This window comes from Clytia hemisphaerica, unplaced genomic scaffold (assembly GCF_902728285.1).
Source record: "Clytia hemisphaerica strain Z4C2 unplaced genomic scaffold, Clytia hemisphaerica genome assembly, whole genome shotgun sequence".
Classification (NCBI taxonomy): Eukaryota; Metazoa; Cnidaria; class Hydrozoa; order Leptothecata; family Clytiidae; genus Clytia; species Clytia hemisphaerica.
The window spans coordinates 5,723-19,291 of NW_027104602.1; the positions used below are offsets into that span (position 1 = coordinate 5,723).

Genomic DNA, 13,569 nt, shown 5'->3' on the forward strand with positions numbered 1-13,569 from the left:
ATATAGAAAATGCTTAACCTTCGCTAATTACTAGAGCCATAATATATAATCTCAAACCATTCCCCCCGTTGGAGTATTTTGAATCTAAGAAGTATTATACATACACAATAGATAGGATTAAAATCCTAAAGCTTAATTTTTGATCCTCGATAGTTATAGCATTTCAATAGCGTGGGATCTAAATATTTAGTTTTATTTTGAAATGCTGACAATGAAAGCTCTTTTTAGGGCACCCAGCAGAGATAAGGAGGGTGAAAATTAACACGTGGGATTAAGTTGTGCTTAAATTGATGCGTGTAAGGAAAAGATACTCATTCACGCAAAAGATAGTGAGAAGAAGTTGACTGTATATGAGATTCGATTGTTATTATCATACAGCAAGTGTGTGCAAAATGAAGGGCATCAAAGTCCTTCTCTTATTTACTTTATTGTTTGGATCAATTCAACAAATGAATGGACGCTCTATGGTAAACATAAGTAAGTAAATGATATCCTCGATGATATCTGTTTTTTCAAATAATTGCGTACTTTAGTGATACTCTTGTCTCCCGAATAGACGTCCCCCCACTAATTGTTAAGAGGAAAAAATCCATCCCCTGCGCTCTTATTAAGACCCCGCTATAATTAAATTCGAATAATTCAATATTTTATTACAGTTTCGATAGACCTTATAAACTTGTTAAAATTTTCCTTTTTGTTAATATTGGTTCTTATTTTATGTGCTCATTTGCTAAAATTTCTTTTTTGTTGTTGAAATTGATATCAGTTAAAAAAAATTCTGTCTTCATTTTACCACCCCCTCTTATTCCACCCCCCCGCTTATTCGGACCCCCCCCCCCTCCGTCTATTCGGGATACAAGAGTATCTGACTCCTTCCCACACGTGGATTGTGATTTCTTTAGGTAGTATGGTTTCGACTTTCATTTTCCAAAAGATGGACAGTGATGATCATTTTGCAGTTGTCAGCAGAAATCAGCAAAATATGAAATTTTGCAAAAAAGTACTGACGTCAACAAAAATTCAAAAAATATATGTTGCAAAATGGTCCTTTTAATAATGTGCAACTTTAGTCTAAATTTTATGTTTCTATCATTAGCCAAACTGGAGTTATTTAAGAAAGAAGTTTTACTGACGTCAACACTTTTGGGTTTTTGCGGGTCGTATTAAAGGATTGGCTTGCTCCTTTTCCACCGGCTAAAAGTCTTCAAAAATTATGGTAATTTTCTTGTTTTTGAGACATGCCATGACTTACCTGAGCTGCCTTCCCTGTCTCAGTGACCCAGTAAGGGGGGATCAGTGGGTGACCTGGTAAAAGGTTTGCCAAATAATGCCCTAAATTAGTGCGATCAAAATCTTTTGTCTTAGAATGGTCAACAATTGTATTAATTCTGGCAAGCTGCTCAAAATCGAAAAAAGATTTTTTTCTACCACGCCGCGGCTCTTTTATACTATGGTTCTATGATGTAAATTGGTATGGTAAGTTGACGGGGTGCATGAGCTTTTTCATATGCAATCGATATAGTAAAACCAAATCATCATTTCCTTTTAGAAAAACTGATATCAGACATTCGACATGAAGTCAAAGAACTTAAAGATGTTGTTGCTGAGAATAAAGCAGACGAAAGCATCGGAGTGAACCCTCCACCTCCTTTTAACGCAGAAGACGCAGAACCTCCTCTCAATCTTGCCGATGATTCCAATGATGCAATGAATGATGGTGAGATGCCTCCAATAGAGCTTGCCGATATGGAAGACCTTGATGAAGATGATGGGCCTGTCGAACTTTTACCCGACGAAGACGAGTCTTTTGAGCTTTTATCCGACGAAGACACAATGGAAGAAGATGGTGACGGGGAGCCTCCAACTGAACCAGAAATCGAATTTGATGACAGAGAAAAATTGAAGAGGGATTTTAGTGGTAAGTTTCTTGATAATTTTCTAAGAGTGTTCCTCTATGTTGCAATAATCTTTTTTATCCTCGATTTTAGAGCAAAAATCAACGAGGTTTTTTTTGTATAAAGTCTCTTTTGATCAAATATATAAAATACAAACCTGCCACTGTTTAAAGAATGTAAATTTCTTACGCAGTGATTCACATTCTAGGGGGGAGGTATTCTCGTTTTCTGACAAGGATACAGAATCTTCATTCCCAACTGATACACAACCCAGCTGGCACACCACGTTGTTTCAACGGTCATTTAACGTCATATGGACGTTGCCAACGTTAGATAAACGTTGAAACAACGTCGTGTGCCAGCTGGGATCTAAAAATATTGGTTAAATACTAAAGATACTACAGCTGTTATATCACCTTTCATTTATTTTAGGAATGACGGAAGATGAGATAAATGCTGCAGTGGGTAAGTTCCCAGCTGGCACACAACGTTGTTTTAACGTTCATCTAACGTTATATGGACGTTGTGAACGTTATATAAGCGTTGAAAAACCGTTGTGAACCAGCTGGGTTACTATTTCTAATGATCGATGTTTGATTTCTGACTTTGGAGACTTTTAGCGGGCCCCCAGCGGTTTGCGTAAATGCGTGAAATGGCATTTTTGGTTGCGTGAATGCGTGAAAATTGAAAAAAAAAATGCGTGAATGCGTGAATTGAAAAAAACTTGCGTGAACGTGAAAATCCACTTTTTAACTGCGTGAAAGCGTGAATCTGGGCTATTTTTTGTGTGAATACGTGAATTTGCCCTTTTTTCCACTGATTGTATGCAGTCTTCCCGATTTTCAAATGTTTCTCCGATTTTTCCCGAAAATTTTCCGATTTTCTGAAAAATTGGGTTATTGCGTGAAACTCGAGGAAAATTTGCGTGAATGCGTGAATTTCGAAAAAAAATTGCGTGATTGCGTGAATTGAGGGTCCGCTGGGGGGGGGCTCTTTTAGTGGCTATACTTCAGCCTTTTTGAATCATCTTTGAGGGATTTTCCAGTCTGAGATCCTATACTCCTAAATCTTAAGTTAAAGCTCAGAGTTAAAATTCTATACATTCCCGGAGTAAGTTATAAAGCTACTTTGAAATTCTGCCATTCCAAAAGTTAAATCTAAAGAAAAAAAACAACAAAATTTGATCTTAAAATTGAGCAAAAGCTTTTCGATTAAAGATTTCGATCTTTTATCCAGTTTTTTACTACATTTAATTGCTTTTAAACACATTAATTGTAACTTTTTTAATTTCCAATTTTTAACATCGTTTGTATAGAGCACTGAAGATAATTTATAATCGAAAAGCTTTTGCTCAATTTAACAGGGCCGGCGAAACCGGGGGGGCTAGGGGGGGCTATAGCCCCCCCACTTTTTTGCAAAAAAAAAAAAGAGAGAGAGAAAGAGAGGGTGGGAGAAAAAAAGAAAAAAAGAAAAAAAGAAAAAGAAGAAACGTGGTGACGTTTCTCAAAAACAACAATCTTTCTTTGCTCCACATCCATAAAAATCTAACGGATAAACTTGATGAAGTTGGAAGAGAGTTTGTGTCGACTCGAGTGAATCGCTTTAATTACTTTGGACAATTTTAATCTTTGATTACTGTACGCTTACTGCCTGTTAAAAGCATACTTTAAATCTAATTTTACTTACGAATTTTGAACATGTAAAAGTCCCACTTTATTTACTTATAGGTTTCATTTTGTTATTATATAGTAGTATATTCTTTGGCGATTATCAGTATAAAAAGACACCTAACTTCTTTGATTTTTTCATTCAAATAACTTCATAAAAATTAAATTTAGGCCGATTCTAAGCTAATGTAGAGTACCATAATTTCAAAAATTTTCCGGCCCGTCCGCCCCAACCATGGTGGCGCCTCCTTAGTCACTATATCATTTAGCCCCCTCACTTTTAAAACCGATTCGCCGGCCCTGTTGTTTAAAATAAAACTTTAAGTTTTAAAGCACTATATAAGTTGTCGAGTTGTTACAATTTTTGAGCGAATTCTCGATTTTTTTAAATATTATAACTGTTGCGGTACGTCTCTCTTAGGTTACAAAGGTGAAGAAATGAAATTAACCGACCAACAACGTAAAAGAGGAGTGGGAACAAACATAAGACTCTGGGGTGGATCAGGAACAGTTGACTTCCCTTACAAGATTGACTCTTCATGTATGTATTCATATTCTCTTGTATTAGTTATATATGCAGTTTTATGAAACGTTGAGAGGCTTTACAACTGCCAATATTCCCCGAAATCAGCTAAAGAGTTTTCAGGGCTTTTAAATGGTGAATTATCCAAAAATTTAATGGAACACTGGAATAATTGACATTTTTCCTAGCACTTAAATAAATCGAAATTTGTAAACACGGACTTCAACTGTGGAAGATCCAAACAAATTAGTTCTATTTTATCAACTGCAGCTAAAAAGCAGGCGACCGCTAGTTATAACAAGCGGCAGCCTGTTATAATAGTTGGTGATTTAAAATATCAAAGACCCTTGTTTTATGTAGATAGTCATCTTTGCATTTTGAACTTTTTGTTAAATTGCACTAAGCTTCTTATACTTTATTCAAAGATAGATTGTAAAAAGCTTTTTCTTACAATCAAGGTTTCGCCATTTTATACCGACTGGTTAATTCAAGTCATTTTCTCTATCATTTAGTCAACTCTGACTATATTATTAAATTCTAACATCGTAAAAATTTCTGGAGTTCACTGTATAGTATGAATAATTCTGTTGTCGCATAACATATCAATATTCATATTAAACATATTCAACTCAAAAGCATTTATACACACCACCTGTCTCAAAGCCTTGACGGGATAAAAGTTCAAATGGGGATATAAATTTTATTGTTCCCAGCTTAAAATATCCAAATGGGTTGGTTTTAGAGTACATTTTTCATGAATTTCGAATCCTCATTCAAATACACCAATTTACTTTTTTACCTTCTGGACTAATTTAACGATCTAACAAAAACGAAAATTGGGATGTATAAAGTGACTTTTCAAGAGAAAAGAAAGTGTACAGTATATGGCTCTCAAAACGGAGACGGCCCCCAAAACGTAGATCGTCGTTAAAATGAGAACTCTGACCTATAGATTTATCAGAATTAGACGATTTTTGTTTATTTTGAAAGAATGATGGTCACACTTAAAAATGTTTTTGATGGTTTGACACAGCTTTAAATTAACATATTTGTGTCTGAAGGAAATATTTCAACACCAAAATTAGATAAAAATTGCATATAACTCACTCTAGCTCCTTGGATAAGTTATGAAAATGTGGTCATATGAAACTTTCTACACCTAATGCCTTTCAGAAAATGCAGATACATCGTGACTTTAGAAGAAGAGCGAAAGATCGAAAGATATGGCATCTTAAAGGTCAACCAGTATTTTGGGGCCCTAAAATCAGCATTGATAAAACCGAAAATTCTAATTATGAGAAACAGCAAAAAATCTTGGAATTCATTCTATCAGCTTGAGTTAATAGTTTATAACAAAAAATTAACATTATATATAAAAATTTTCGTTGAAACAGTAAAAACGGTAAATTCTGTCATTATTTTGCCAAATATAGGAGAAAAATACCTTTAAAGCTTAATATTTTCAGTTAAGCTAAGCTGTTTTTCTAAAATTTTCACAGCATATTCCATACATGAATGGAACTATTTTCAAAAGACATTGATTTTCAGAAACTGGATTAAGACATTGTTAAATCAAAATTGTCATTTTGAAAATTTATAAATTTTCAGTTTGCATCATCGAAAATCTTGAAATATTTTATAAAAATCATAAATTTTACATCCATCGGGTCGTAAATTTAACGGAAAGCACAAATATGTTTATCGTTTCTCATCCTATTACCACTGGGCTTAATAATTCGATTTTAACTACACCTACGTTTTGGGGGCTCCAAACCTGCGTTTTGACAACCAGGGGTATACTGTACAAATTTTATCAAACTAATTTATGCCCAAAACCCTCTAAATCACATTTCCAAACGATGGTCAAAATTTTGTATTCATATCTTAAAGATATCTCGAGAAATCGCTAAAATTGCAAACCTCCGTTTTGGGAGCCATTAGAAAAAAGCTATCTATCTTTAAGCGATTGAAGTATATTTGTTGAAATTCAAAATTAAAAATAATAATTTCTGGGAAATAAAGTAAAGATGTTTAAGTTTTTCATGCAGCAAAAATTTTTGTAAAATGTCTTTTTCTCTAGAGGGGGGCACATATTGTATGCGTTTGCTGTGAGCATAGTCCTTTAAATAACACTGGTCTGGAAGCTTTTTGTTAGCTTTTTCCTTTGTTATTATCAAAAGATGAAAATCGATTTGCTCAGTTTTTGATCACGTTACCAAGTACTCCACTTGGGATTGATTTAAGATTTAATCACATGATCAAAAAGTGAGCAAATCAAACTAGTTTTTCAACTCAAAATCAAGTAAGAAACAATGGAAAGAAACACAAGGCTTCCAGACCAGGTCTTTTTATAAGGACTAAGCTGTGAAATGTTTTGACAAATACATACGCATATAGGCTCGGATCTTACAATCACAAAAAATTGATTCAAAAAACACCGGAGTTTAATTACATTGGTGAGAAAAAGCAAACTTATGCAAGTTATTTTGGTTTTGAATTTTAATCTCAACGTCTTCAAATGTGCAGCAAGCAAAACTTTATCTAGGAATAGAGTAACTTGATCTAATGTCAACATCCCTCCTCTAATTCCGACACTTTTTTACCAGCTGAAATTGATAGAAATGTTGAAATTATTTTTCTTGGCTTAGTGGTCACAGAGGAATAAGCCTTTTTCAATCAGTGATTCAAACTTTCATATTATTCCTGTCTCTAAAAAAGGTGTCGGAATTAGACCAGTGATGTCAATATTAGACCAACTTACGGTAGAGGAGTTATATACAATTTATTTATTTTTTCTTTCATAGTCAGCAGCAGTGACAGACAAACAATCAAAACAGCAATCGAAGAATTGAATGGCTATCTTGATGGTTGCACCGGAGAAAAATTAAAAGAGAGAACTTCAGAAAGTAACACTGGTGTTGTCCGCTTTAAAAATGATAAGGCAGGGTATGATATTATTCAATTTCTTGACGCTTTTTATAAGAACGAAGTATATAGGAAGGCCACCCAGCTGACACACAACGTTGTTTAAACGTTAATATAACGTTATATGGACGTTGTAAACGTTAGATAAACGTTGAAACAACGTTGTGTGCCTGCTGGCCAAAATGAGCAAGACTTCCTAATTGTAACTAACTTTCGCGGGAATCAATTTTAGCGTGTTTCGTGGTTTTTCGTCAAAATCGCGAAAATTTGAGCCCGCGAAAAATGTTGAGTGTTAAAAACTGCGAAAATTAATTCACACAAAGTACAATTTTTTCCAATTTTATCGAAAAATCTGAAAAATCCCTAGGAAAATGAAAAACAATTTGTCCAAAAAAACGGCAAAACCGCGAAAATTAAAACCTGCGAATATTCCAGAATGAAAAACCACGAAAATTAAAGCCTGCAAACCCGGCGGGAGGGGGGCACTCATATACTCATATGATCTGGCTTACGTTATGTGCTGCCCTTAAGGGTGAGGTTTTTCAGCATCCCAAAATACACTATAAGGGTGTGTTTCTGTGAGATTGCACTGGAAGGGTTGAATTTTAAAACAAATCCAAGATAATTGTTAAAGAGAAAGGTTTTACTTCTCGTTTGTTTGAAAAAGTTTCTATTGTCTGATAATTACAGCTGACAAAAATAATTTTCTAAGTTTTTCTTTGAAACAGAAAATTTCACAAGCTACTTCTTTTACGCCGATTTACAGCCGAGAAATATGGCACATACTATAAGGGTTGGGTAAATCACGAGAAAATGCACTGAAAGGGTACCTTCTCAGCCATATGAACTGCACTGCAGGGTACGAATTTGAAAAACAGATTTTGCACGTCACATTCCGTCGTTTCGCAATCGAGTGTTCCCCCCCATGGGCCCGCGAAATGCAATTTTTCGGATATTTTTTTCGACTGCGAAAATTAGTTCCAATAAGGTCTATTAAAAACATTTTAAAACGTTGCAGGTTCTACAAATTGCAGGCAATATCCTAGTAAATCTAAATTCGTGTATTCTACATGTGTTTACAATATTTCTTCGTAAAACGTTTAAAAAATCTAACAAAGCTCTGAAAATTCTCCTGAGGCGCTGAGCCATTACCTTTCGCATCTTAACCTTTCAAAGCCGCTAACTTTTTTGAAAAAGGCCAAAAATTTCATCATTTTTTTCTGGAAATTTATTTTTTCAAAGGCGATTTTCGACCAGGACAAACGATTAAGGTATCAACTTTGGTATCATTGGAAAGCTCTTTCTCTCAGCTACAAAAAATAGCAGATTTTTTTGTCTGAATCTGAAGTGGTCAAGAGTTATGACCAAAAGACTGTTTATCGGTAAAATGACCTTTTCAAAACGTATATATACGTGTTTCGCCTCCTAAGGGTTAAAGCAGATGTTATCACTAGACTAATTTTGGAATGTCGTGATACAATTTTCTATTAAAGGAAGTTGAGAACTGGAGGGACTAAAATCAATCTTCATCAGCGTTTAAAGTCCTCTTTTTCATTTTGAAGAATTCCTATTCAAATGGTCTTCCTTAAAACATTTTGTTATTGGCGGCTCCCTCACACTCAAAGTCTTAAAGTGACCCTCGAATGTCAAGCCACGGTGGCTAGCCCGGGAGAGGGGGGTAATTAGGAATAAATGGGTGCTTGGTATGTGTGGATGACCTATGAACATTTTTTTTCCTTCAAAAAGTCTCTCTAAGGGTTGTGAAATTTAGAAACTTTTTAATAAGTCTCTTTAAAAATCGGAAAAGTTATAATTTTTTGGAAAGTTTTTAGCTCTTAGGGGGGAAATTGTAAAAAGTTTACCCTATGGGTAGGATGTTTTTCGAAAATCAAAGAAAGAACGTCCCTCTCCCAGTGGATACCCCTTAAAACTTACAAAAAAGAGGTACCCTCCTATCTGAAATTCAGGTTGAAATTGAGGCCGAAACTTTTTGTATTGAAAGTACGCTGTCTATGGTTTTCTTCCCTAGCAGTGTTGTAGAAACCAGTTTTCAGTTTTCCATAAGGAAGTGAAAAAAATACCACTTAGCCATTTTACCCCTTAAAATCTACAAATGGTTTTTCTCGAGTAACTTTTTATAAAATAGTCCTTTTGTCTCAAATTTTGAGCAGTGTTTCACAGCAAAAGTTGATAAAATTTTGAATATACCTTCAATTTTTAAGACACTTTGCCATTATTGAAATTCTTAAAATTGGGTATTTTATGAAAGTAAATTCTTAAGAGATTGTAAAAAAGTGAATTGTACAATATAAACATTAAGTTTGGTGGCTAAATGAGCCCTAAGTGCAACTTTGTAGGTTTTAAGGGGTATGTGGTTTTCCACTGGTAAGGGTCACTTTTTCATTAGAATTTAGTCTCTCTAAGGGTCGGATATGAGAGGTCCGGTCCACACATACACGACATTCTCCAACTCTAGTACCCTGGAAGTACCCTCCCCCGGATGTAGCCACACTCAGGTGAGTTAGGGCGTGCCTAGATTTCCAAAAATCCAAAATCTCAAATTTGCGACTAATAGCATACCCATTCTCAGGGATTCATTCATGGATTTTTAGTTGACCTATACCTAAAGCTTCAGGATCCGGTTATGACGTAGTTAATTAAATAATAACTTAATTAATTGTTAAAGAAAATGTGAATTATGACATCCCCAAATTATGACGTCATAAACCGTTAAATATACTCTATAAGTACAAATCGAATCTTTGCCAAATTTGGAGCAAAGATCTAAAATCTCTAAAGAGAGGCTTATAATAAGAGCATATCAAAATTAGGATGAAAGGCTTCAAGCCCAAAAGACTGAGATCGCGCGAAGGTTAAACGTTTATTTTGACTCATACTAATCACACTAGCCGTTCGGAAGTCGTTCGAGAAGACTCTTCATCATACTGGTCTCACGGCTTTCATCTTTGGCATCCGGCTTTGTTCTTTCAGATCAATAAAGAAAAGGCGAGAAAAAGAGTTTCCGTCTGCCTAAAAAATTGTTAGCGAAAAAACTTCATGCGAGAACGGGAGAGTTCCGACTTAAGCAGATATAGAAGTGTCTATATTGAAATAATCAAATTATAAAATTAATAAAAAACTTCTCAACGATGACCAAGATTATTATTTAGGGAGTGGATTTCCTTCAATTTTAATTGTGTAAACCATAATCAATTTGCTTCAAATCCCTCACTCCCTCCAGCCCCTTCCAATGTTCTAATCGATAGTCAAGCTTTTGGATATGGACCCCGTGGGCTTTCTTATAGTAGGAGGAATTTTGTTCGATTTTTTTAAATCGCTCGATTGTTTTATTAGAAGCACTTGTTATACATTTTTTAGTCTAGCAAGCTAGACGACTAATTCATACATAGTAGAAATAAAGCAAAAAGTAATAAAGGGAACAATTTTAGTCGTCTAGAAACCTTTGTGCACTAACTCCAAATAAAAGAAAAGTGTCAATATTTGCAATTATAATTTTTCCCGCTGAAAATAATTCTTGAGAAAAACATGTGTGTGGATTTGTGTATTGAAGGGAGTTTTTCAATTGAGTTGATTTTGTTTTGAGAGTTTGTTATTGCTTGATAAATTGTTTTCTCGCTACGCAAGTTTCTGCGTAGCTAGCCCCTGTATCTATAAGGCTGGAACACCGGATTCTTCCAGTCGTTTATACAAACTAAATCCCGTTTTATTATTATTATTATTGGTATTATTAGTATTACACGCATTATAAACGACTCCAGTCTATACATTTTTGGAAACTTCAACCTTAGAGAAATCGAAATTACGATGTTTTCAAATTTTTTTCGGACACTTTGGTGTGATTTTCGGACAAATATGAGGGTCTCAGGCAAAAATCATAGGGTCAAAAATTAATGAAATTTTAGCTTGAGAAAACGGAGACCTGTTGTATATTTTTGGAAAGCTCTCAAAAAATTAAGATTAGAAATATATTGCAAGTATAGGTGATTTCTGTACCTAACTCGAGATATTAACCCTTGAAAACCGTGTTTTCAACCAGAAACAGCTGTTTTGTCCAGTTTTTGCGCTTTTTGAAGCTCAATATCAAAATGTATAACAAGTGCTTCTAACAAAACAATCGAGCGATTTTACAAAATGCCCTCTACTTTAAGGGCAGAAACTTTCGCGGGCAGAAACTTTCGCGAGACCGAAAAGTCGCGAAATTTCGCGGATTTAAGTTTCGCGGTTTTTACTTTTTGAAGAAAATTTACGGAAGAAAATTTCGATAGTATCGACTCTCTTCGGCTTTTAAAACTTGGAAAAAGCTTTCGCGATTTTTAAGAAAATTTGATTTTTCGCGAAATTAACTTTTGCGAATATCTTGTTTAATTTCTTACCTGGCAGGAACTTTCGCGAAAAAATGCCAAAAACGCGAAAAACGCGAAAGTTTCTGCCCTTAAAGTACTATTAAAGTCCTAGACTACTGGGCTATTCATAAGCTATGTCCATAACTTATAAAAAAAACTTTTAAGAAGTTTTTGTGAACTAAAATCAAATGAAGCTAATATTGTTGGATTTACTTTATTCATAGTTGTTGGAGCTATCTTGGGAAGACTAGTCTGAACCCCCAGCCAATTAATCTTCACATTGGATGTGTTAGAAAAGGTAATCAATCTACCCAACATTTATTCAAAGTCAACACGGCAATCAGTCCCCCTTTTAGACCCGGTAGGATTTTTTTCAGCCGGTAGGGTGAAAATAACAAAATGAAACTCGATGCATCAACATTCCAATATTTCTTTTCGATGGGGGAGTTTTCAAGTCAAAAATTTCGAGAGAGAATTCAGTGGGATAGGAAAATAGCATAATATTTTTCAGCGAGGCTTGGTTTATATGATCATTTTCAGTGGGACAAAAATTGTAGTATAATCTTCCATTGGAGACGATATTTTAGCCAATTTTTCCAGTGCGAAAGGGTCCAAGTGGTTCTGTGAGTAGGGGATGTTTTATGTTTTGAGCCTTTTCATAAAATTATTTTGAGTGCAACTCATTTTGAAGCCATTGAGTCTTCAAGTGTCACTTTATAAATAAAGTCAACTTCTTATAAACTTCCCTGGGAATCAATAACCATAGTAAGTAATACTTTGAAAATGAAATAAGCGTTGCTCGTGACGTAATTTATGAAAAGGTCTATTGTGTTGCTGATCAGACGCATTTAAAGAGAAATCTAAGCTTGGTGGCTCCTTCAAAGATACATCGAGTAGCACAAGTATCAGTAGTACTCAAAGAAATTGATTTTCTTATATTTACATATAGGGATAATTCAACACGAGATATTACACGCTTTGGGTTTCAATCATGAACAATCACGAACGGACAGAGATAACTATGTTAAAATTCAATCGGAAAATATCCAGGATGGTAAGATAAATTTGTTCAACCGTTGCATATGCTCAAAATTTTTCGTCTTTGTTAAAATTTATATCATCGAGGGAGAAATGTTTGTCGAAACATAGTCATCATAAAAAACCCCGGTCTGGTAATGTATTATTTTAGCTTTTTGTTCAATTTTCTTTCTATAAAAAGAAAAGACAAGTTTCGATTTGCAAACAAAAGACCAGTTTCGATTTGCATACTTTTTGATCACGTTACCAAAATCTCCTCATGGGATTGGTCTAATTTCTAATCACATGATCAAAAAGTTAGCAAAATAAATCGATTTTGGTAGGTAAACTCCATCCTTTAACAATAAAAAGAGACAAAAGCCTTTCAGATCAATGTCTTTATAATGACTATTGTCGAATAAACATACAGGGTGTCCCGAAAAACAGTATCGAGTTGTACCACTTCTACAGGGTGTCCCTAATTAAAGTATCGAGTTTGAACATGCGATTGAGTAGAAAGTTTTATGTGCGTGTTCACAAAATTGTATTTTAAGCTCTCCCTCTTTTTTCTTTGTCATTACGATTAATTTATACGTTGTAACTACCTTTTGTAATAAGCCTGTGTGATGGAGAACGTTCTTATATTTTAGCGATAACACACACAAACTTTTCTACTCAATCGCATGTTCAAACTCGATATTTTAATTAGGGACACCCTGTAGAAGTGGTACGACTCGATATTGTTTTTCGGGACACCCTGTATAGACAGAAAGTTCTTGTTTGTGTTTCACTAAATTTGCAACGTTTATCAAAGTGTCTCTCTGTGTTATATTAATTGTCATGACACATCTTTTGTGAAAAACTTTTACAAAAACAATTCTGAATATTAACGTCGTGAAAATTTTAAAGAAAGTTAATTCTTTTTAACATAATGACTGTTGTAAAAATAATTGTTGTAATTGCCACCGCAGGAAGCCTAAAGCTTCCGAGGATGGCATTCATAGCTTCACTCGTGAGGGAAAGTTGGGAAAACATCTCATAATTTTGCGCGCGCGTTTCAGTATTTTAGTTCCGGTTAAATGGTGTACCGTAACATTCTTAGCTTGACTGCATTTCTATTGTTTTATCATCATTAAAAACACTTTTCCGGATTAGTTTTGATCTGATTACCCATTTTC

At 34.6% G+C, this 13,569-nt stretch overlaps 1 protein-coding gene across 1 annotated transcript; it reads left to right on the top strand.

Moving 5' to 3' along the window:
• The first annotated feature begins 392 nt into the window (after nt 1–392).
• Nucleotides 393–12,523, top strand: LOC136824192 (zinc metalloproteinase nas-15-like). Its single transcript, XM_067080369.1, has 7 exons — nt 393–477; nt 1,550–1,918; nt 2,328–2,360; nt 3,984–4,103; nt 6,890–7,031; nt 11,599–11,672; nt 12,324–12,523. Exons 1-7 carry the CDS (start codon nt 393–395, stop codon nt 12,521–12,523), a joined length of 1,023 nt encoding a protein of 340 aa, XP_066936470.1.
• The last annotated feature ends 1,046 nt before the right edge of the window (nt 12,524–13,569 follow it).

Excerpts from the sequence above, each read along its gene's own strand:
- LOC136824192 (XM_067080369.1), top strand. The coding sequence starts at position 393 with ATGAAGGGCATCAAAGTCCTTCTCTTATTTACTTTATTGTTTGGATCA. Across the intron at positions 1,919-2,327 it reads ATTGAAGAGGGATTTTAGTG|GAATGACGGAAGATGAGATA; the intron begins GTAAGTTTCTTG and ends CATTTATTTTAG. Across the intron at positions 2,361-3,983 it reads TGAGATAAATGCTGCAGTGG|GTTACAAAGGTGAAGAAATG; the intron begins GTAAGTTCCCAG and ends CGTCTCTCTTAG.